At 34.0% G+C, this 23672-nt stretch overlaps 1 protein-coding gene across 1 annotated transcript in view; it reads right to left on the bottom strand.

Moving 5' to 3' along the window:
- The window catches only part of ROBO1 (roundabout guidance receptor 1), a 474875-nt gene that overhangs the window by 107723 nt on the left and 343480 nt on the right, over positions 1-23672 (bottom strand). Inside the window, exons 4-5 of the mRNA XM_063077793.1 lie at positions 2169-2289; positions 1661-1799 (exon numbers count right to left, since the gene is read on the bottom strand). Coding sequence (XP_062933863.1) covers positions 1661-1799; positions 2169-2289 — 260 coding nt within the window. The remainder of the gene's footprint in view (positions 1-1660; positions 1800-2168; positions 2290-23672) is intronic.

Here is a 23672-nt window from a genome sequence, read left to right as displayed (position 1 = left end):
ACTGAGGCATAGGATAGTAACTTGGCCTTGGTCCTCAGGTAGTTTAGTGGCAGAATTGAAATGTGAATCCAAATGGTCTCATTCTAGAGTTTACTTGCCTTCCCTCATCTTCCCTCCGCAAATGTTGGGTTTCCCTTGAAGTGGCACTTAATCCCCTTTTTATTCTATGGACCTCTCTGGGTTATATCATCTACTATAGTATACATATTGATATACCTCAGAAACATTTTCAACTCCTATTTCATCTAAGTTACAAATACATATTCTCAATATTCACAATAGACATAATTAGACATCACATCCATGGGCATCTACTATTTAATATATTAAATAAAACTTTCTTTTATTCCCCTAATATTAACCAACTCGTTCTCCTAATGTAATCTACCTATCTTTCTTCATCAACTTTCTAAATCTAACAAGTCTTGCAATTTGTCAACTTAGTCTTGGAAATTTCTCTTCACAAGGCAGCCCTGTCTTCTTCTCATCTCCCATTCAGACAATATATACCTCTTTTCTGGACAACCACACAGTGGAATCCTTGCGACTAGCTGGTACCCACAATAATGTAACAACTATAGTGCTAACAAAATCATTTTTTCTAAAAAATAACCCTGTTTATATTAACCCCTCTTGGCTCATAAATGTGCATGCAATATGATTTGAAATTCTTTATTACACAAAGCTCCTGATAATTCAGCCCCAGATTATCCAAAATGATATCCCATAACTTTTCGCCACATACCCTGTGCACTAGCCACTCTAAACTTTCTACCACAGAAAATATGTGATATTCTTTCTCAGATTTGTGTCTGTGTTGTGATATCCCTTTTCCTGGAACACTTTTCTCTTCTTTAGTACTTACCAAACTGACACACATTTTTCAAGATATTGTATATGTGTCACTTTTTTTTTCTTGAGAACTCTCTCCTGATTTCCTTCCCCTATGCTTGCATAGGTGTAACTTTTTGTGGCAGAAGAGCTTGATAATGGTATTCTGTATGTATCCATATCTGTTTCGTTTTGTGAGCTCCGTGAGAGCAGAAACCACGTGTAAACCACTCCTGTAATCCCAACACCTACCAGGGGCTCAACATATGTCTGCTGAATGAATGAACACACTAGAGAAGACAGCCTATTGACCACACCTACAGGCTTTAGTTTATTGCTTTATTCTCTAAGGCTCCCTAATTCCTGTATCTCTGCTTCTAGCCAGTTTAGGGCTTGACAGATACCAGGAAAATCTGACCTCTTCTATCATTCTCTGGTGATATTGTAGCTGAGCAAAAGGAAGCCCAATTTTTAATTGGCTCATAGTTAATGTTTTTAATGCTATACCTCTCTTCCCTTTCCAACCTACCCCTGTACGAGAAGTTGGTATTAACTGTGATCTGGCTGAACAGACTGGAAACCTGTTTAAGGAATATCCCATTTTATAAGGGTTCGTTGTGCAGGCGAGGGTCATGAATGTATATTTCTTATCTGAAAATCTCAAAGAAAGCATCGACCTCCTGTTTCTATTTTTCTCTAAACTTTTATCTGGTCCCTGATTAAGGAGTCTAGAGTAGACTGTTCTAACAGCAAGTATGTGGCTAGTGGTCTGACGAGAAACGTGGAAATTCCAAGCTGATGAATTACATCAACAAACTCTGATCTGTACCTGGATTTGGGCAGCTCTCCATCATCTTTCCTCCATCGTACTGTAGGCACAGGGTCACCTCGGGCCTCACATTTAAATTCCGCACTGTCATCCACAGTTACTGCCAAGTTACTAGGTCTTTTCACAAATGATGGTCTCTCTAAAACAAGAAAGAACTGTCTTAAGATAAAAGGTGAACAAACTGGAAAACAATTTAGATGTTCAGCAAGAGCAGACTTATAATTTAAAATATTACTTAGAAAATTACTCCACATATTCCCTACTTCTAGAAGCTTCTCCCTCAGTTAAGTATTTCATCCTAGTTCTCCTCCCACATCTTTGGCTATTTTATTTTAGGCTGCTTTACTGATTCCTCCACTTCTCTTTGCACCTCTGACAATATTAGTTTACCAATATTTCTTTCTCCTTTGTATAAAGGTCATTTGTATCTTGTATAAAGGCCATTCTGTTTCCTTGTATAAAGATACAAAATAATAATGAGATGTAGATTAGATAAAATTGCACTTACCTAAAACAGTTAACTCTGCTACTTCACTCTCTCGTTCCCCAACCATGTTGGTACCAACACAAACATATTTGCCAGCATCACTTTTACGGGTGTAAGTAATCATGAGCTTTCCTCCTCGTATCTTAAAAAGAAATTTTCACGTGAATACTATTAAAATTGCTTTAGCTATGTTTACATGACAGAGGTCTTCTTAAGTGAAGTCTACTTTTTAAGCATATAAATTAAAGCATAACTATATCAAAAAGCTGATGTGTAGTATTTGCTGTATTTTAGGTAGTAACCTCAGATAGAATTAACTCTGAAGATACAATATAAAACAGGCAAAACATTTTTGCTACATACATTTCTTGTAAAGCTGTTATATTCCATACAACTAGAAATTTGTATTTCGTAATCAGCCAAGTTCTTTCATATTTTAGTTAAATAAAAACCACAAAAACTGTGCATGAATGATTTGGTTAGTAAGTGGAAAAAAGAAAAAGGAAATTCTTAATACCATATGACTATAATTAATATGTACATCCATATCAGTTATAAGTGATTTCAAGGAAACATTCTAGTATTGTAAGATGTGGAAATAAAAATTTTTATAATTACTTAATTCGCCAGAGTTGCTTTAAAGAAATATATTGTAGTTGCCAAGACATAGTGGAATTTGCCATTTTCCTAAAAAATCATAATGTTGCTGCCTCCCAAGCAGTTTCATGGGGACTTAAGAGACAGAGACTGAACAGACCCCAGTAAATCATCTGGAAAGTCACATTTGGGTACACTTTTGAACATTTAATTAATTGAATAAAAGATAACTATAAATGCAAGCAGACATACAGTAAAAGAACTGGATTGAAATTAAACATGAATTAAGACTGGGATGCAGAAATTGGACTATCTTTACTTAATATGCTTTTGATTAAAGAGTTGAGTTCAATTACCCATGAATATCTATAATGTATTGAACCTTAGAAAGGGTTGTCAGGGAAAACTTCCAGAATGTTTATTCATGGAGGGTTTGACCACACAGTTATTCTGCACAGAATACCAATTAGACAAAAGTGAAAAGATAGAAAGAAAAAAAGGAAGGAAGGAAAGATTGATTCAAACAAAAAATTTTTATGATACACCATGGAGTTTATTGAAACTACTACTTTGTAAAGGTGGGATCATACAGTTTTGGGACAACCATATTGGTTTATTTCAATCCAGACACTCAAACTAGATATTCTGGCCAAGTCTTTATGTATTGGAATAAACAAATTTTAACAAAGAGTTTCTAATTTTTGTGGCTCTAGAACTTGATTTTTTTTTTTTTTTGGTAGTTTTATAAACAAATGATCATGCTGTTCTAAATACCACTATAAATACCATCCTGTGATTTTTTTTCATACCTAGAATAATGCCTGTATATTGTAGTCACTCAAAGGATTTCTGTTGAAGTGTAAACTACTACTATTATGGACAAAATCTAGTCTGTTGTCCGATCTGATGCATTTCTATAAAGGTTTATAACAGTTACAAGATACATTAACAATAATTTAATTATTTTCACATTTACACACTTTAAATAGAATAATACAAAGAAGAAAATCAATGTCATGCCAAAATTCCAAAAGTTAATTGCTATCAATACTTTGTGAATAGTCTTCTTTTAGCTGTGTGTATGAATGCCACACACACACACACACACACATGCATATACACATATACACACAGAGTATTTACATATATACAGTAAATATCCTACTGATAGATGTTTAAGATATACCTGGTAGATATTTCATACTTCCCCTTATAAATAGTACTGAAATCTGCATCCTTTAGTATGTATCTTTTCTCATATATGCAATTATCTCCTTGAAATAAGATTCTTAAATATACCCCTAACTTAAGGCTATCAACTCATAGTGCTATCTTATGTTTTATAAAGTACTTTTGGTGTAAATAAATCATTTAAATTTTGGTCTTTAGCATAACCTTGCTGTGAGACTGTTAGGAGAAGTGTTATATAATAACCTGATTTATCACTAAAGGGACCAGAGGCTCTAAAAAGTATAACTTTTCCTCCCACATAACTCCACTATGTCCACCACCACAATATATTTTAATTATGCTTTAAAATGTCACTTTTTCCTCCCTGACTGAGAACTGTGAGGCATATCTAATTCCTCTTTATGGCCCATCACACCTTGTAAATAGTAAAATTTTTGTGGGAGGAAAGTGACTTGCCCAATGTCACATAACAAGTTGGAACAGGGCTAAGATTGTAGGCAAGACGTATGTCTTTAGCTACAAGAGTTGTACAAATGGCAATAAATGCACAGCCCCCAATCCTGTTATCATAATTACTGTTTAATAAACTTGAGTTTAATAAATTCGAGTTTTTGAGGTCCAGAACAATTTGAGTATCATAAAATCAGGATCCCCCTAAGAAGATATGTTGTAACCTTTCATCATGTACTTATTTTGAAACACACAAATATTTCCAAAAATCTTGAGAAAACAAAATCATTACAGCAAAAAGGAAGATGAAAAATCCTTTATCTGAAATGTAAGTTAAATGACCTAAGTTGTGCTCCTAGACGTTCCTTTATTGGTTCTATAACTTCAGACAACACATTAAGCCTCCTCCTATGCCACAGAATCTAACCTTGAATGCCTTTGCCTATTTAGGAGACCAGTTCATTTCTGAAGAAATCACGCAATAATAGAAAAAAAACCCAGCAAAATAAGAGGAAACAAAAAAAATGCCTTAAACATTGCTTTTTTTGTTCAGAAAGTCAATAAGTCAATGTGTTTTATTTACAATAAAATGCAAGGATTTAACAATAATTTTAAAACATATTCAAATATATAGGAAAATGAAAGTCAAAGGATAATAACATGTAAATAATTTTCAATAGTACAGAATTATTTCTAGAGCTTCACTATAATACTAATTTAAAAATCTTAAAGAGTTGGGAATGTAGAGTTTTAAATCAACTTGCTTATATACACATGAGGCACCAATTAACATTATATATTACAGCCCAATGCTATTATATTTTGAAAGAATCCATACAAATGGAGAAGGGGAGTTTAGTTAACAAGAATTATGAGAGAACTGCCAGGAGATTCTCAGACATGGAAAAATTACAATTTTGAGATGAATTAGAGGAAACAATAGCTGTGGTGAACCAAAATTCAAAGAGAGCTATAAGGTCCTAAAGAGTTTGTAGTACACACCCTATTATTATAGCCCCTAGTATATATTACACTTGGCTCAATCTTGGAAAAATTTTGTAACTCAATCTACCAGAATACTTATACTTTGGGAACACATATCTATGTTTTTGATGTTGAATATAAATAGAAAATCTGTTTCTGTTTTATAAAAATTTATTTTCCAACCATCTTTTACAGCTAAGTCATATCTACTGGGTAAATTAAAAGTTATCCAGCAGGCATTTTACAAATATTTTCTTTAGCCTTTGTAAGTAAACAAACACTAATAGCATGCACCATTTTGACAAATTTTCCTACAAAAAAATGTTTTTTGATGAATGGGGTATCTTAAGAAGCTTTTTATTAGTATCATAATATGAATAAAAGCATGTATTTATCACAGCTGTTCATGCACTTACAGTTTCCATATCAATGAGAAAAACTAATCAAGATCTGAAAAAAACATTATACTTATAAAACATTTTTTATGAGAAAATGCATCTTTTCCTGTAACAGCAAAGACTCTAATTACTGACAACCAAAAAGCCAACTGACTTGCACCTTTGTTTTTCCACGTAAGATATTCTTTAAAAACATCATCTAGGTCAGAAGCAAACTCAAAATAAAAATATATACAAAAATTTAAAAATTAAAAAAAATTCCTAAATCCCAGATAATATTGCAGATACATAAACACAGGAAAGCAAAGTGATTGTAGACCCTGGAGTCGGACCACCTCTTATTACAAATATGTGACCTTAAGAAATGTATTAAATACCCTGTATCTCTGTTTTTCATTTCTAAAATGGATATCCTAGTAATATCTACATCCAAGGATGTTATCAGGATTACATAAGTTATACCATATAAAGTACTTAGAAAAATGCCTATCCATTATTATTATTATACATTGTACTTTAGTATTTAATGATTCAAGAGATAATTCTCCAATAAAAAACAATCTTCCTTTGTTAGGTCAAATCCAGAAGCTTTTTTATTAAAATTAATTACTAATACAACTTCCATTGGTTTTGTTAGTACTTGCATTAATGCAGCAAAGCCTTAAAAACAAATAATTCTTAAGCATTATATGTTATTATTTTCTCCAAAACAGTGATTTGGAATGGGGGGAACCACCATCCCTCTCCCAGGAGATATTTGTCAATTCTGGAAACATATTTGGTTGTCAGAACTGAGAACAAGGGGATGCCCTGTTGTTACTGGTATCTAGTGGGTACAGGACAGATATATTGCTAAGCATCCTACAATGCACGGAGTTGCTCTGCATATCAAAGATTTATTTGACTCAAAATGTCAATAGTGGTGAGGTTAAGAAACTTTGTTCTAAAGACCCAGCTCTTAACTAAGGATAAATGCTGGATTAAAATAACAAAATAAAGGAGGGGATAAAATTGGATAATACAAGAAATATTTATTTTGCTTGGCAAAATATTGCTGAGACTTCCCAGATTGGTACAAATACACACACACACACGCACACACACACAAACACCTTCCATCCCATTAATAAGACAATTTTCATTATAAAATACATACATCTCTATTCACTGGCAATAATGATTTAGAATCGCAAAGCAGATATTGCAGCTTAAATGGAAGGCAGCAAGAGCCTCAGGAAGCCTTAGGAGAAACCTACTCCTCAAAGATAATAGAGATAGAAATTTATAATAGGGAAGAAACAAAGTAGGACAAATGGAGAATAAAAAATAATGGAAGAAAAATGATAGTCTTCAATTTCTATAAATTCAAATTGATTTTGGCAGTATGTCAATGGCTGAATTGAAATGGGGCTAACTAAAAACCATAATTCTATTCTCTATGGCCACAAATTTGGAATATGTGGTGGACTATTCTTTTCAATAAGCAAAAGCACAGAAAAAACATAAAACTATATATAACCCTGACCAAATACAGCATACCCACTTTTAAGCACTATCTCCTATTAACAATCACCATTTTATGTTGAGAGAACTCAACATAAAAATATTGATTATAAATTTAGGGTGACTTCATACATTCTAACCTGTGGTGCCCCTTAGTGAACCAAAAATTGACATTTCCTCTCTCTACACAGAAAGGAAAAAATATGTCTAACACACACACGAAAACACTATAAATGTGAAAATAGCACTATTTAAAACAAGCTAAGAAATATTTCTTGGCAGGTCTCTTCCTGCAGCTGGATTTGACAGCCAAACTGTAAACCTATCAAAAACTAGTTTGTGTAATGAACAGACGCAATGATAAACACTGAGCCGCAGCAGCGTTACTTCAATTAACATAATCCGGGGAGTGGAGAAGCAGAACGTGTTAAGCTTTCAGACAATATGCTGGCATCTAGCCTATGTCAAAAATTCAAGGCAGAGGTCTTCCTTCCTCATTTCCATATACCTTCCCAGCCCACAGTGGTAACCACATTAGAAGGCCACATTTCCATAAGATCTAGACAGTGCTTACAGGGAGGCCTCAGCTATATACATATTTGATGAAAGCAAAACAAAAAAATGGTCCCAGTGGTCTTGCTCCTTTTTGGAAAGGAGACAGCGGAGGGGAAAGGAAAAGAAGGTGGTAAAGAATTTTAAAGTCTCAAATATCTTTAAACTTTATGTTTTGAAGGGGAACAGTCTCAAGTTTTGAAAAAGATGTTTTAGCGACATGAAGATATGGAAATCCTCCATATATCTGATATAGGTGATTTTTACATATTAGGAATTTTCCCTATAAGAAAACTAAAAATGATTATTTTTCTAATTTCATTAGGGTAAGTCTTCTCTCCTAGCACTTAAAGACTTCTCTGAAGCAGTGGAAAATCCCTTTCTATAAGGCTTTCATCTCCTTTACTGTTTACTGAGTAATAAAATAGAAAAATCAGGTATAAGATGTAACTTTTCTATGAAAAGTGAAGAGAACCATTTTATATCTCTAGTTAGCATGAAAATATTACCGTCAGTATTCTTATTTCCAGAATACAAGAAGGAAAACTTATTAATTTTGTACACATCGAAGCATGCTTCCTTAATAAAAGTAAGTATGCTCTTTTGTCTAGGTATTCTATGGTGCATATAGCTTACCCTGCAATCAGTGCTCACAATCAGAAATAAAGATGAACTTAAAATGAACTCCTTGGTATGTCTTCATTTTCTACCCTAAAGCAAGTCAGATGATTCGCAGTATTTGTTACACAGGAATTTTTTTTCAGGCATCACCCCCACAATGTTATTCATATACCTCTAGGTTAATGTACTAAACCGACTGGGGCTAATTAACTAGTTTGGCTACACAAAATCTTTTCTGCTTTTAATTACATTAACCTAATGTGACTTGAATTCAACAGACCAAAAATGAAACCTCTAATTATATTAAGGGCTTCAAAGATGATTTCAAATTGCTAACCACCAAACTGTCATATAATTTATCTCATTTCCTTTAATAGATTTTGCATTCAAAATGTGTTCTTTACTAGAAATGCTATTTTAAAAACACATCAAAACAATGTGTTGAGTACTGATTTAGAAAAGAGAAAAATGTTTAAAAAATACATATAAGACTCAAGATAGGCATCATCATACCAATGAGATATAGATATTGCATAGTACTTAATTTTAAAATATTTCTAAAAGATTAAAGGCTTGGGAATATTCATTTACACTAGTAAGGGCTTGCTACATAGGATTAACATGAAGAGTGAAGTTTCCTAAAGCATTGGGGTTTAGAAATTATTTTTTCTGAAAAATTTGATTCTTTGCCACTGACTCGTTTTCACACTATTTTGCAAAGTACGTGAGATGAGAGGTTTTGAATTATAGTTTAGTGTATCATTCTCAAACCATTCGCCACTAATTCTCCTTGGGCAGGATTTCTCTTCATAGCAATGCTGTCAATTCTGCCTGTATCTTTGACCTACAGAATAGATAGCAAGCTGTCGTGAACTAGAAGAGAAGTGCCTTGCATGGCTTCTTAATGACAATGAGATGCAGGTAACCCAGATGGCTAGCCATAGCTCCCAGATTCTCCTTGGTGAAATAAGCTGCAGGACAGTGTTGAATGGTCCCTAAGGACTCCTTTCAACAGAAACATGTGAAGAAGAGTCACAACAGCTTTTACCCCTTTAATATTTGTCATTAATTGAACAACAACAACAACCAAAAAGACACCTTGTTTGAGCCTGGAGCAGAGAGGGGGGAAGTGAAATAATACCTATAAATTTCCAATCTGGCTACAAGAGTGTTTTCAGCCTTTAACATTAGGCAGGCCAGATTAAAGCTTCCATGTCTTCTAACATATACTATCCTATCTTTCAAAAACAATCATGCTTTATTGCATTCTAAATTAAGCAAAAACAGTGATGGTAGTATATTGTACAAATGATAGACAAAGGATTGGATGAGCAATCCAAAATGTCTAATAGTAACCTAAAAAAAAATTCATATAATTCAGATCTTACACAATATCAAAGTATTTCTTATCTGACAATATTTCTTATTCTTACCTCCTGGGTCAATAGTTTAATAAGAACATTTAAACATAAAAAGCCACATCTGGTATTACATGATTTCATGTTTTTACCAATTATAGTTTAAAATTCCATGTAGGTAACTTTAGGGTAAAACTTTTTTTTGGCACTGATATGTAGGTATTTTATATTTCTGAATATGCACATTAACAATTTTATTGTTTTTTTCCCTTTGGGACCTAAAATTTAATATAGTTATTAGATAAAACCTTAAATTTTTGATGAGTTTCCTCCATCAAAAATCATTGATATAAAACAATTTATACTCGCTATTCTAGTTACCATGAATACTTTTATTAAGTCCAAAAAATTTCAAGAAATTACTTTTTATGTATTCTATTTATTTGTACTATTCTTGTTATAAAAAAGCTAACATTTTAAAAGAAAGATATCATGTATCCATGAAAAAATGATTTCATATTTAAGTCTCACAGCACAAATTTTATTTTAGGTTAATATAACCCATAAAACAAATCACAGTTCTTCTTCCTGTCCTTTATACTTAAAGTTTATTAAAGTTTATTTACTCTTTTTACTGTTCATAAAGACTAAAACTTTTACTCAATTCATTTTCCAAAACACTTTTCACCTCTTTTTATTCCTATTTCATTTTGATTCACAGGGAGGAGAGAGAAAGAAAGAGAGGAAAGGAGGAAGAAAAAGATGAGGAGGAGGAGGAAGAAATGCATTGTTTCAAATATTTCCTCAACTCTCTCTTGATTAGACATGATCTGGTTTCATGCTGCTCATCCAAAAGGTGTTAGGTTGTCATGTACTCATGACCAGTCCAATATGGACTCATGACACAAAATGAGTGCTGTACCCCAGAGATGAATCAAACTAATAAACTGTATGCTAATATTTGCAAGATTTCTTTTTTTACTGCAGACTGTCAAAAAAATTAAACCCAATAAGATTTCAATCACATTATAAGAAATGTTCACCTTGACTTTACTAACCCATCCACTAATTGATTCTTATGCAAAGCCCTTTTTGTCTTATAGCCTACTTTTAAAAAATGTAAATAATGTTCCTGGGATCTGCACAGAAAAGTCTTATTGTAAAGCTACATGACTACGCCAGTTGTTGGGTTGAGGCAACAGCTACGCTAATTATCTGGTTAGGCAATGATATTGTTAAGGCATTCACAACTAATGCCAAAATGTTTCATTATGTTAGTTATACTAAGTTTCCACTTGTATTGTCAGGTCTGGGGCTCACAGACCCTTCAAACCCATTGTATAGACTGGGTCACCAGACCCCTCACATGCCAGGCTGGGTCACCAGACCCCTCACACGCAGGTCCATGCTAGGTAATTGGGAAAGATCCCGGGAGCCGTTGGCAGATGACACAAGCTCAGTCCTCAGCAGTAGCAGCAACAGCTTGCAGCTGTGGCTTACAGCAGCAGCGGTGGCATCTCAGGGCATCCCGGGGACACTGGCAGCAACAGCCTCCAGCAACAGCCTCCAGCAGTAGTAGCGGCCACCTTGTGGCCCCCAGGGGAATCCCAGGGGCAGGGGGACCCTGTGGATCAGAGTCACTTGTCCTTTATACTTAAGTCCACAACCCAGGACACCTGGGTGCACATGCACAATTACATTAGACAATAAACAAGGAAAACCTGGGTGCACGTGCATATTTACATCAAATGCTCTGCAAGATTCTGAACATCTGAGGGGCCCTGACCATTTCCCTTCACTTTCCCTATGCTTATATAACAAAAGAGCGCCAGGGTAAGTACATGTATGCATTGTAAAGAAGATATGAGAATGACAAATTGAAAGCAATCAAATGACCATTCTATGGTGGTTTTTTTTGGTGACATAAAAGGGACTGCATTACAAGGAGGAAAACCATAACTTGTTGTAGGTCTTTCAACTGTTCTGCAGGAGTAGAATTCAGAGGAAGAATAGGCAATTAAAATCTCTCCATTGGGGTCTGCTGTTTGCCTGGGCAACATACATACACAAGAACATGATCCAATTTCATTTGTTTGCTTGTACTCTTTACAATACCATTTGAAAATCAACATGCATTCAGCCAGGAGTTTAAACACACTCAATCATCAGAGAGAAGCAACAAGAGACTCATGCAGAAAAAGCAATTATCCCAGTAGGAACACGTGGCTGTCTACACAGCTTGGTGTGCTGCCAGCTGAGAACAGAGACTTGGTAGAGCTGCTGCCTAGGAGTATGGCAGCTGCATTTCTCTCTTATTTCCATTTCTCCTACAAACTTCTCATTTCTTCCTCATAGCAATTTATAAATTGGTAGTTGGCTGTTTGCTGCTGCCGAAGCACACCTGTGATAATTTGATTACAGACTACATCAGGAAGAGCTAGATTGCTAATTGCAGGCAAGTGAGAGCCACCCTGCAGAGAGACATAGCTAAGTTAAAGGTAGGGAATGATTACTTTGTGAAGGTGTAAATTAGTACCTTTCTATCTATGTAGTTTATACCACCAAAGGACTTTTGCATGAATCCTAATTTAACAAGGAATAATGGAAGAAACACAGGTTTCTTAAAACACACCTATTTTGCTTGCTTAAGTGTGGTTCAAAGCCAATATGAAGACTCGTGTTAGGCATTTTCTCTCAGATACCCATTTTCTTGGGCCATTCAGAAGTATGTAGCCTACAGCAATTCAGCCAAGAAAGCCCCCTCCAATTTATAGTATTCAAAACCGGAGACAGACAACCTCTGAGTGCTGGTAAAATAGAGAGCAGATGAAACAGTAAGGGCTTTTAGCAGATTCCTCAGGTGTCTGGTTCTCAAGCCATTAATACCAGAACCCAAAAGTGAATCCCATATAAAGGAGGAAATATAAAAAGTGGTTTTATAATAAAATAGCCTTTGCTAGCTATCTCTTAAAAGTAAGAAAGCTGACTGATTTTTACCTATATAAAAAAATTCTAGGTAGATCACATGGTAGTATTCAGCATGGATATGAAAAATTAATTTAACTCATAGCTATTAAAGTTAATGTATTATTTCCTTCACACGTTTCATGAAACAATGTCCTGCTGTTTTAAAGGTAAAAACAAAGTCTTATGGGCAATTTTCACTTTCCCACAAAACCAGGTTTTGCTTTTTATCACCTTGTCTAACCATCTGGCTATAATTCTGAATTTACATAGAGTCACTGCTAAGACAGCCTGAAATAAAAAATCTATGGAGGAATTATGACCATACTCTAGAAATAAAGATGACAAATGTTCACAGTATTTGAGGGGAGAAAAGCTCATTTTCAAACTCTTGGCTTTTTTGAGTTATAAATATGCCAGCTGAGAATACTTTTTTAACAGTAAATCCTTTTTCTCTCCATAGGTTCTTATACTTAGTTCTTCTGTATAGTTTTGGTCCAGTGTGAGAATTTTTCTCACCACCAAATGCCTTGCTAAGATAATGCCTCTTCCAGAGACCATGTATAATTTATTACTTTTGAATTTAAATTCACTTATATTCTGAAAAAGACACATAATCATGGCAGACAAAGTCAAATCAAGGTCTGGTATGCAGGAGATTCTTGGATTCATAAATTCAGAGTGACCAATTTTACTTTACAGAAATATATTTTTAATTTGCAAATATAAAAAAAGCAGTAAAAACATTTAATAGTAATAATTAAGATTCTACACAAGTATGAACATCCCTAAAATAGCTACAAATTGAAGTAAACACACATTCTGTGGTATTTTGATCCCAAAGAGCCAAAAGAGAACAGAAGAGCACGCAACCGACAAGCTTAATTGATTAATCAGAAGTCAGGACTCATCTGGCCAGGGTCTGAGATTCAATATCCACATGGCCAGTTGCTTCACTCTCTTTTACTGATCACAGACTATGCTAGAATCTAACTTATTTGGCAAATTTCTGCCTCATTTCATGAGGGACACATGATAAGATAACACCTGTATTCTCCAATACTACACATGTTAAAATAAACAAAAATATAACTACATACTTCCTAAGAGTAGGCAAGTAGGGTAATTTACTCATGTGAGAATGAGAATATAATCTTGGAAGGAAAAATTTAAGCTAGGCTTAGAGGAACCTTTCAGTGGATTATATTAAGCTTCAGAATTATCCACAAGCACGTCTCATTATTTCCTCAGAACAAATGATTAACTTGTCGACAAATAAGAAATAAAAATAAATGCATCATACCCACTTCTATTTCTATATCTGTGAAAATCTAAAAGTGAAAATGATCTATCTAAAGACTATTTCAAAAATTGTTTGGGGTGGTTACTTGTTTGTGACATTATTTCTCAGTCAAGTGGTTCAGTTCCCTGGCCAAGACAAAAACATACTGAACAGAAAATATAGTGCAAATAATGTTAATAGTATTAAAGGACATCAGTGTTTTGTATTGCTCCTAACCCTAAGTTATATTGTTAGAACTTTGAGTTAAGGGCCGGCCCCATGGCACACTCGGGAGAGTGCGGCGCTCCCGCCGTGGGTTCGGATCCTATATAGGAATGGCCAGTGTGCTCACTGGCTGAGCGGGGTGCAATGACACCAAGCCAAGGGTTGTGATCCCTTACCGGTCACAAAAAGACAAAAAAAAAAAAAAAAAAGAACTTTGAGTTAAAAATCAGAATTTTATGAATTCTAGGTGGCTTCCATACAAACCTAACTGGGTTTTTCAGCATTAAGAGGTGGAAAAGTTTCTGGTAGAAGTGATATCAGGGGGCTGGCAGCTTAGCTCAGTTGATTATAGGGTGGTAGGATAACACCAAGGTCAAAAGTTCAGATCTCCTCACCATCTAGCCGCCAAAAAAAAAAAAAAAAGTGATTGTCAGTCAGTGGGAAGTTTAAGAAGCAAAGTAAAATTAGTGAAAAAAGCTTGATCTGACATTTCTTGCCTCTCTTCTCTGTAGAATATATATTCTGTGATGTCAAAAACCTTGTCCTAGGGCCGAGCCGTGGCGCACTTGGGAAAGTGTGGTGCTGGGAGCGTGGCGACGCTCCCGCCGCGGGTGCGGGTTCAGATCCTATATAGGAATGGCTGGTGCACTCACTGGCTGGGTGCCGGTCACAAAAAAGACACACACACACACACACACACACACACACACACACACACACACACACACACACACACACACACACACACACACACACACAAGTTAATTTAAAACAAAACAAACAAACAAACAAAAACCTTGTCCTATTTCCAGCATTTAAAATATACAGCACCTATATAGAAAGCACACAATCAGCATTTTCACAATTGGAGAAATCAGACATAGGATTCTTTTGATGTCAGTCATCGTCTCTTAAGAAAAAAGCTTAATACTTTAGAATTTATGTTGGAAGCATGGTATTTTATCTCGCAATGTGAAAGACATTCAAATTCTGACCACTTCATACAAAAACAACAAATAAACTTAAATTCTCTGATGTTTCTTTGGAAGTTTTAAAGGATTTAACAGTTGCAAAAACATCTGAAAAAAAAAGATATTTCCTACATGTAAAATGCCTTTGAGAGTTTTCTGTGTAAACACATGGAAATGCATTCATGAATCACAAATTTATATTTAGTAAATCTAAATTTAATAAATCTACCAATGTATTTAAACAACAATCTGAGGGCCAGCCTGTGGCTCACTCGGGAGAGTGCGGTGCTGATAACACCAAGGCCACGGGTTCGGATCCTATACAGGGATGGCCGGTTAGCTCACTGGCTGAGCGTGGTGCTGACAACACCAAGTCAAGTGTTAAGATCCCCTTACCGGTCATCTTTTAAAAAAAAAATTAAAAAAATTAAAAATAAATTTAAAATAAACAAACAAACAAACAAACAAACAAACAACAATCTGGATTATCGTTATTGCTATAATTAATTAGAACGACGATGTACCAATACCTGCTATATATACTTGCTATTGACGCATGCATTATTATTTTTACAACATTCTCACAGGATAGGTATATTTTTCTAATTTTTGAATGAGATAACTAAGGCTCAGAGAATATCAGAAACTTGCTCCAGATCATTTACTAAGTGTGTTGGAACTCATTCTACCTAGATACAAAGTAAAGCTTTTATAAAGGGTTTTCTTTTAGACAGAGAGCAAGCACTCATACTATCTTTGCTTCCCATGCCACAAACTAAAAATCAGCAATATCTTAAAAATGTATAGATCCTAAGACCACATGGCTGTAGGAAAAAATAGGTGCTATGTGTGGATCTCCCTGATTGTATTAGATTGGGGCCCTCTTTCCATCACACTCCATATTTAAATGTCATTGATCTGGATAAGCAACCTAATTGCCATTAATTCATCTAGTTGTGAGCAGAAAAAATGAGCATGTTTACATATGCATGTGTTAAAGTTTGTAGGAGAAATGTAGTTAGGCAAATATCCCACATTAGTTCCTATACAGAGGAATGGCTCTCCTGTTCCCATATAAACATACACTTATTAATATGGCAAGTCTAAAGTTTAAACAGAATATTTATAAGCCTTTCTAATAAAGGTGGGGAAACCTGACATGATCTTGTATAAGCATAATGCATGGGGTAATATGGTGATGTGATATATCTAGGTGAGAGAACAGTGACACCTTGAATGTTAAAAGGCAAAGAAATAATAAATAATGGATTCTTTAGTAAATTACATTTTATCCCCTCAAGGAGATACATTTCCATTATTTTCAATGGTATTCTATAGATTGAGCTCAACTAATCTTGAAATTTTCCCACACAAGATGATGCTCTTAACGGTGACTTAAACATGAGCCTGTTACTGTGATAGGCCTTTACAGCTTAGTGATCACCTAGATTTGTAAGATTTAAGAGAAAACCTGTACCATCTGGTAGAAATTTTGTTAAAGCACACCAAATTATTTTACAAGTGTACAATTTATCATATTACCAAATTCTTTGGTTTTAAGGAGATAAAAACTGAAGTGGTCAGATGTTGCCAATAGCCATTTAGTTAAAACAACTAGCCTTTAAACAAGAGAAATGTAGAATCAGCATTAGATTAGGGGAGACATCAGCTTCAGTGTAAAATTTGAGAATCTTTAAAAGGAAATCCCAATATTCCTTAAAGTACTCAAATTTAAAATAAAAAATTTTAATTTAAAAGCTTTAACTTTTTTTTGTTTGTTTCTGTATTGTGAACCCTGTTTTTTATATAAAAAAGAAAACCTTGTGCAATCAAGAACACTTTTCAATATACTAGTTTTTTTTAAAAAGAAAGATTATAGTTCATTTTGCTTGATGTAAACAGAAAGAAAAAAAAATCCTGTCTGGGCCATTATGAGCAAACACAAAGATTACAAGCTATTAGAAAAGTTTTAAAAACAGAAAATTTACCAAAAAGTATTTTGATATGATTTAAATGTTTTCCAAGTTAAGTATAAAATCCATAAGCAATGTTTTTTGATAAATTTAAAACTAGATTTTTAGAGAAACATTTTATGTGTGATTAATATGACACTGAAAATAAAATAAACTGGTTGGAACACCATCCTTGAGCCCACGAAAGATTGTGCTTTTAATTTGGCAAACTACTTTAACCTATAATTAAACAAAGTACTCCCAGACAGTAGTAAAATTTCACTAGTCCTTGGCTATTTGGAGAAATTAATGGCCTGATCAGATATATCAAAGTGCTTAGAGACTGAAGAAACTCAGCTGCTTGACTTAGCACATATTATAAGAAAAAAAATTTTTTTAAAAAGAGAAAACATTTGCATGTCTGCTTTCTATAATAAGGATACCAAGCTAATCTAAAATTTCTGACAGGTTTTGTCATATGACCATGTGTGTTCATTTTGTAGTGTAATAATACTTGGGCTTCATTTACTGTATTGATAATTACTTTGAATTATCAGTTATGACTCTTTTGGGCTGATTACTCAAATTTCTGAGGCATTTTCTGCTTTCTGGAGGTTCTACATTTACTGAAGGGTCATGGATACTAACCAGCAGTATGCATCCATATCAGGTTTTGCCCCAGTAATTTCAAGACGAGGCAGAATTCCATAGGGAAGGCAGTTTAGACAGATATGTCAGGCAGTACTCTATGTTGCCTAATGTTACTTTGACTGAAACGAACATTTGGGTGGGGCTAGCTTTTGGAAAAATACTCAAAACTGTTTTTGAGGAAACCTATTTGGGAAAAAAAATTTCAGAAGGTCAGAATTATATCAAGAGATAATTCTGAGATTTAACAGAATACTGACCATCAACATGCAACAATCAAAACAGGATAAAACAACATTATACAGCACCTAAACTGCTCAAATTATCCAGATTTTTCACATATATGAGAACTTTTACTCATATGGAAGTTCATTACACTACATAGAGGAAACTTGAAAAATATAAAGTATATTGTTTCCTGAAGTCATCAAAGATTACTTGTTGAACTAGAAAATATTTTAACTGGCAATCTTTGGCCTTTGCTACTTTATCTCTACATCTAAACACATTTGCACCTTCTCTTTGGCCCTTGAGTCAGTTAATATGAACTCATAAGGACTTTAAAAAGAATTATAACTAGGTGTCTCCAAGGACTTGGACAAAAATGGGCATACAGACTACTATGGTTTAATTCTCATAAAATCTTTAATAAGTAGGCAGGGAAAATATTATTGTGTCAATATTTTCAATAATCAAATGATTTAACCAGGAGAAATAGAAAACCAGAACAGACAAATAACAAGTAATGAGATTGAAGCAGTAAACAGCAGTTTTCCAACAAAGAAAAGCCCAGGACTGATGGCTTCACTGCTGAATACTACCAAATGTTAAAAGAAGAATTAATACCAATTCTTTTCAAACCATTTCAAAACATCAAAGAAGACAGAATTCTTCCAAACTCATTCTACGAGGTGAGCATCACCCTGATACCAAATTCAGACAAGGACAACAAAAACAGAAAACTACAGGCCAATATCCCTGATGAACAGAAATGCAAAAACTCTCAACAAAATACAGCAAACAGAATTCAGCAGCACATCAAAAATATTACACACTATGATCAAGTGGGATTTATCCCAGGGATGCAAGGATGATTCAACACGCAGAAATCAATAAGTGTGAAAAGTCACATCAACAAAATGAAAGACAAAAAAGATATGATCATCTCAACAGATGCAGAAAACGTATTTGATAAAATTCAACATCCATTCATGATAAAAACTCTCAACAAATTAGGTGTAGAAGGAAAGTATTTCAACACAAAAAAGGCCATATATGACAAACCCACAGCTAACATCATAACAAATGGAGAAAAGTTGAAAGCTTTTCCTTTAAGACCAAGAACAAGACAATGATGCCCACGTTCACCACTCCTATTTAACATACTAGACATTCTAGCCAGAACAGTTAGGCAAGAGAAAGAATTAAAAAGCATCCGAATTGGAAAAGATGAAGTCAAAATTGGTTTTTTGCAGATGACATGCTCTTACATAGAGAAAAATCAAGACTTTGCCAAAAAAGTCTTAGAAGTGATAAATGAATTCAGCATATGTGCAGGATACAAAATCAACACACAAAAATCAGTAGTGTTCCTATACACCAACAATAAATTAGCCAAAAAAGAAATCAAGAAAGCAACCCCATTTACAATAGCTACTAAAAATAAATTAAATACATGGGAATAAATTTAATCAAGAAGGTGAAAGATCTCTAAAATGAAAATTACAAAATACTGATGAAAGAAATTAAAGGGGAAACAAAAATAGGACTAAAATATGATCCAGCAATCCCACTGCTAGGTATTTATCCTAAGGAAAGGAAATTAGCATATCAAAGAGATATCTGCACCCCCATGTTTATTACAGCACTATTCATAATAGCCAAGATATGGAATCAACGTAGGTGTCCATCAACATATAAATGGATAAAGAAAATGTGGCATATATGCACAATGGAATACTATTCAACCATAAAAAAGAATGAAATCTGGTCATTTTGGGCAATGCGGATGAGCCTGTAAGACATTATGGTAAGTGAAATTGTCAGGCACTGAAAGGTAAATACCACCTGTTCTCACTCATATGTGGGAGCTAAAAAAAAAAAAAAGTTGAGCTTATAGAAGTAGAGTAGAATTATAGTTACTAGGTTCTGGGAACGTGAGGGGGGAGAGGAGGATAGGGATTGGTTGGTTAACAGATAGTAAATCATAGCTAGAGAGAAAAAATAAGTCCTGGTGGTCTACAGTAGTGCTAGGCATCTATAATTAGCAATAATTTATTGTATGTTCTCAAATGGCTACAAGAAAGGAGTTCAAATTCTCTTATCACAAAGAAATGATAAATTTTTGCTATTATGAATATGCTGATTATCCTTATCTGATCATCACACACTATATATACATGCATTGAAATAATGTGCAATCAATACATGTCAATTTAAAATAAATTTAATTTTTTAAAAAAGGATTTGACCAAGGTCTGGTTATCAGTGAAGTATCACAAAGAAACTTTGGAAAAAAGAGACATTTCCCAAGATGTCTGTAAATTAAGCTTAACTTACTATTTACATTGCTGTAATTCACTTTTATTTTTGGAATGAGATTGTGAGACAATCTCAGATATTCATTCATTTAAGATGATTCTGGATACATTCTTAATAACACAGAATGCACAGAATAATTCATCAAATTGACACAAGGCCACGTTTACACCTGGTGAATGATAAATGGAGAAAGTCGTTAAGCCAGATATATTTAAAATACTACTTTCATACTGTGACCAAGATAGGAAATATTGAACTTAGGTCATAAAACAAGTGGCAAAATTATATGAAATGAATTCAGTAAAACACTTTATCAGTGGATATTTTGTTAAAATATATGAGGGTACTTTGAAAAGTTTGTGGAAAAATAAAATTAAAAGATAATACAAGTCTTTCCACGAACTTTTTGAAGTACTCTTGTATTGTAATCAAATGTAAGTGTTGTTTAGATGGGCTGATCAAGTGTAGTTTGTCATGGGAAAAGTCAGAACAGAAGGAACTCTAGTATTGAGAGGCCAGGCTCTTACTGCTGACACAACGCTAATCCGTTATGTGTCTAAGGGTAAATTAACTTCCCTAGCTTCCCTTCTGTTCCTTAAAATGAAAGAGCTTGCCTATTCATAATATCTCAAGTCAGCTCCATCACTAAGATTCTTTGAATATCTGTAAATCACATTTCCAGCAATATATTTACTCACAAAATTAACCTGTGAAATATCTTTTATTGTTAAGCCAATGAAAAACTATGCTTTAGGGAACAAAAAAAAATGTTGTGAATCATATGCCCTTTCCGTTTCATAGGAAAATAAGAAAATAAATATATAATTGCATTTGGCAATAAAATTAACAAAATCAAACATGCTCATATTGGTAATTTTCAGACCTGGATATGCAAGAAGACATTATTTCTGACATATTTTGTTCATTTAACATTTTCTTAAGAAATATGTATTGGGTTCCTAACATAAGACAGACATGGGGAATACAGCTGGCCCATGTATGTATTATATGCATTACATAAGTAATATATAAATCATGATTTATAACAGATTAGAAGAGAAATAATTAGTAAAGGAAAAAGGAACAGATAACAGGAAGAAGAAATCTAGTGTGGGTATTCGGGCAGAGTTTTACAGAAGGCTTCTCTAAAGAAGTTGCCTTTAAGATAGGACCTGAAAAATGAGTGAGACGACAGGGAGTCATGGAACATTCCACGTAGATGGAATAGCATATGCAAAAATTCATATGCATTGGTATGTCAGGCTCTTGGTATCCAAGCTTTGGATGCTCATCTAACATATAAATAATGAAAATCTAGGGCTACAACTAAATGCTTACTGGAATTATGTTCATAATTCTATTGTCATTTAAACTAACTTGTGTTCTAGCACTGAGAATGCCTTAGTTTATTGTAATCCTTTTACAAGTGTGCTTGGACTTCACAAATAAGTCTGAAATGCTTGGCTTCCTTTTTTCTGGTTTGCGTCCAAACATGATGAGTGCACATGTAATTATTTAAATATAATTACAAGTTTGTGGAAAGGATCAGCATGTTCCTAAGGAAACCTTTCTCATCTAGCATTTATCATGTGAATCACAGAATTTCTCAATTCTCCTAAGGATGGTACATAACTAGAACTCTTCTAGATGCATGGGAGAAAAGTTGATTCATTATACACAGTGGATGCCTTATGGCATTAGTAATTAATTCTCGTGTGGAATCCCCAGTTGTCTCCTGCATTTCACAATAAATGTGTACACAGAATTTGAATCAGATTTCTTAATTTCAGTATTAGTCTAAATATTTTACTTACTCATAATTTTCACCTAAACTAAATACTCATGGTGATTAGGTGGAAACTGGAAATTTTCTCACAGTTGTGAATCAGATATAGATAGAAATACTCATATGGGCAGAGGAAACATAATGCTGGATCACTTTTCATGTACATACATATATATGATCTTCTTGCTTACTCAGGACAATTGAAATTCTTACAGCACAAACAGCTCCTGATTTCCCTTTTCCATCAAGTTTTTGATGACTAACTATGTCCAGAGTTCAGACAGGTATACTAACAACAATAATACCCAAGACCCATTACTAATGTGTATAGAGTGTGTCACTATTTACAATGACATATAATATGTATTTTCTCACTGGGTCCCCACAATGACACAGTGAGTTAACATAGGTATTATCAGACAATTTATTTCACTCATGGGAACAATGAAATTTATAGATATCAAATGTCTTTCGTAAGATCATGCATTTAGTAAATATTGAAACCTGAAGTTATAATGTGGTTTTATAATGCCTAAGCTTATGTTTTATTTACTGGTCCATAGTGTTCCGATTATTAAATTTGAAAATTAAGGCAGTAGAATAGGACGTAAGTTTATTTTTTAATTTATTTCTTCAATCCCATGGCTGATATAATGGAATTTTATTTACTTAACTAATATTTAAATCATGAAAAAAGTTTATTTTTTAAAAGAAAATATATAATGTGAATTGACTTTTTATGTGAGATAGGAAAAAAAATCTGTTTCTCGTTTACTATCCCTATTTCCTTTGACCTTCACACAACAGAACTACATATTTATTTTGCAGGAACACAAATTTAACTTCTCGGGGAAAAGGGACGATATGACATCAGCTGCATTAAGTGTGTTGATTTCCTGCAGGGGAGAGGAGGGGAAAAGGAAGCAACAGACGTTGAACAATGAAAGAAATTGGAAGACCAGACGAAAGCACGAATCAAAGGAAGGGAGGAGGAGCAGATGGCTGAGGAAGGAGACATGTGGGAATTGGGGAAAAAGGAAGCAATTGGCAAGGAGTGCCAAATTTGTGAAGGATCTAGAGTACACTGGGGATTTGGATGGGATGTGAGTCAACTGCTTTTTACCAAAATATCACACCAACAAGGGAAATCAAAGAAACCTACAAGGACACATAGGAAGCAGAAAAGGGCTGAAAAAAGAATTGATGATATACTCCATCCTAACTATTCGACCTCTTCAGCATGGAAATGGGAAGTGTTAAATCATTTTTTTCAATGTATAACTGAATCTTTCTTCTAACTAACATCATTATTGATTTTCAAATCTATGTTTGCTTATAAAAGAAATCACACAGATAAGACCCTTCTATTTATTTTCAGCTATTTTCTACTTACCTTGTATGAATGTGATTTGTCACTCAATATTATTCATATATAAAACAATTTGTTTAAACCATCTAGAATTAGGGTGACCAACTATTTGCATTTTCCCAGAACTGAGGGA

This window comes from Cynocephalus volans, chromosome 1 (genome assembly GCF_027409185.1).
Source record: "Cynocephalus volans isolate mCynVol1 chromosome 1, mCynVol1.pri, whole genome shotgun sequence".
Lineage (NCBI taxonomy): Eukaryota > Metazoa > Chordata > Mammalia > Dermoptera > Cynocephalidae > Cynocephalus > Cynocephalus volans.
Note: the sequence above shows the minus strand (reverse complement) of the source record. Positions and strands in the feature narration are given on the sequence as shown.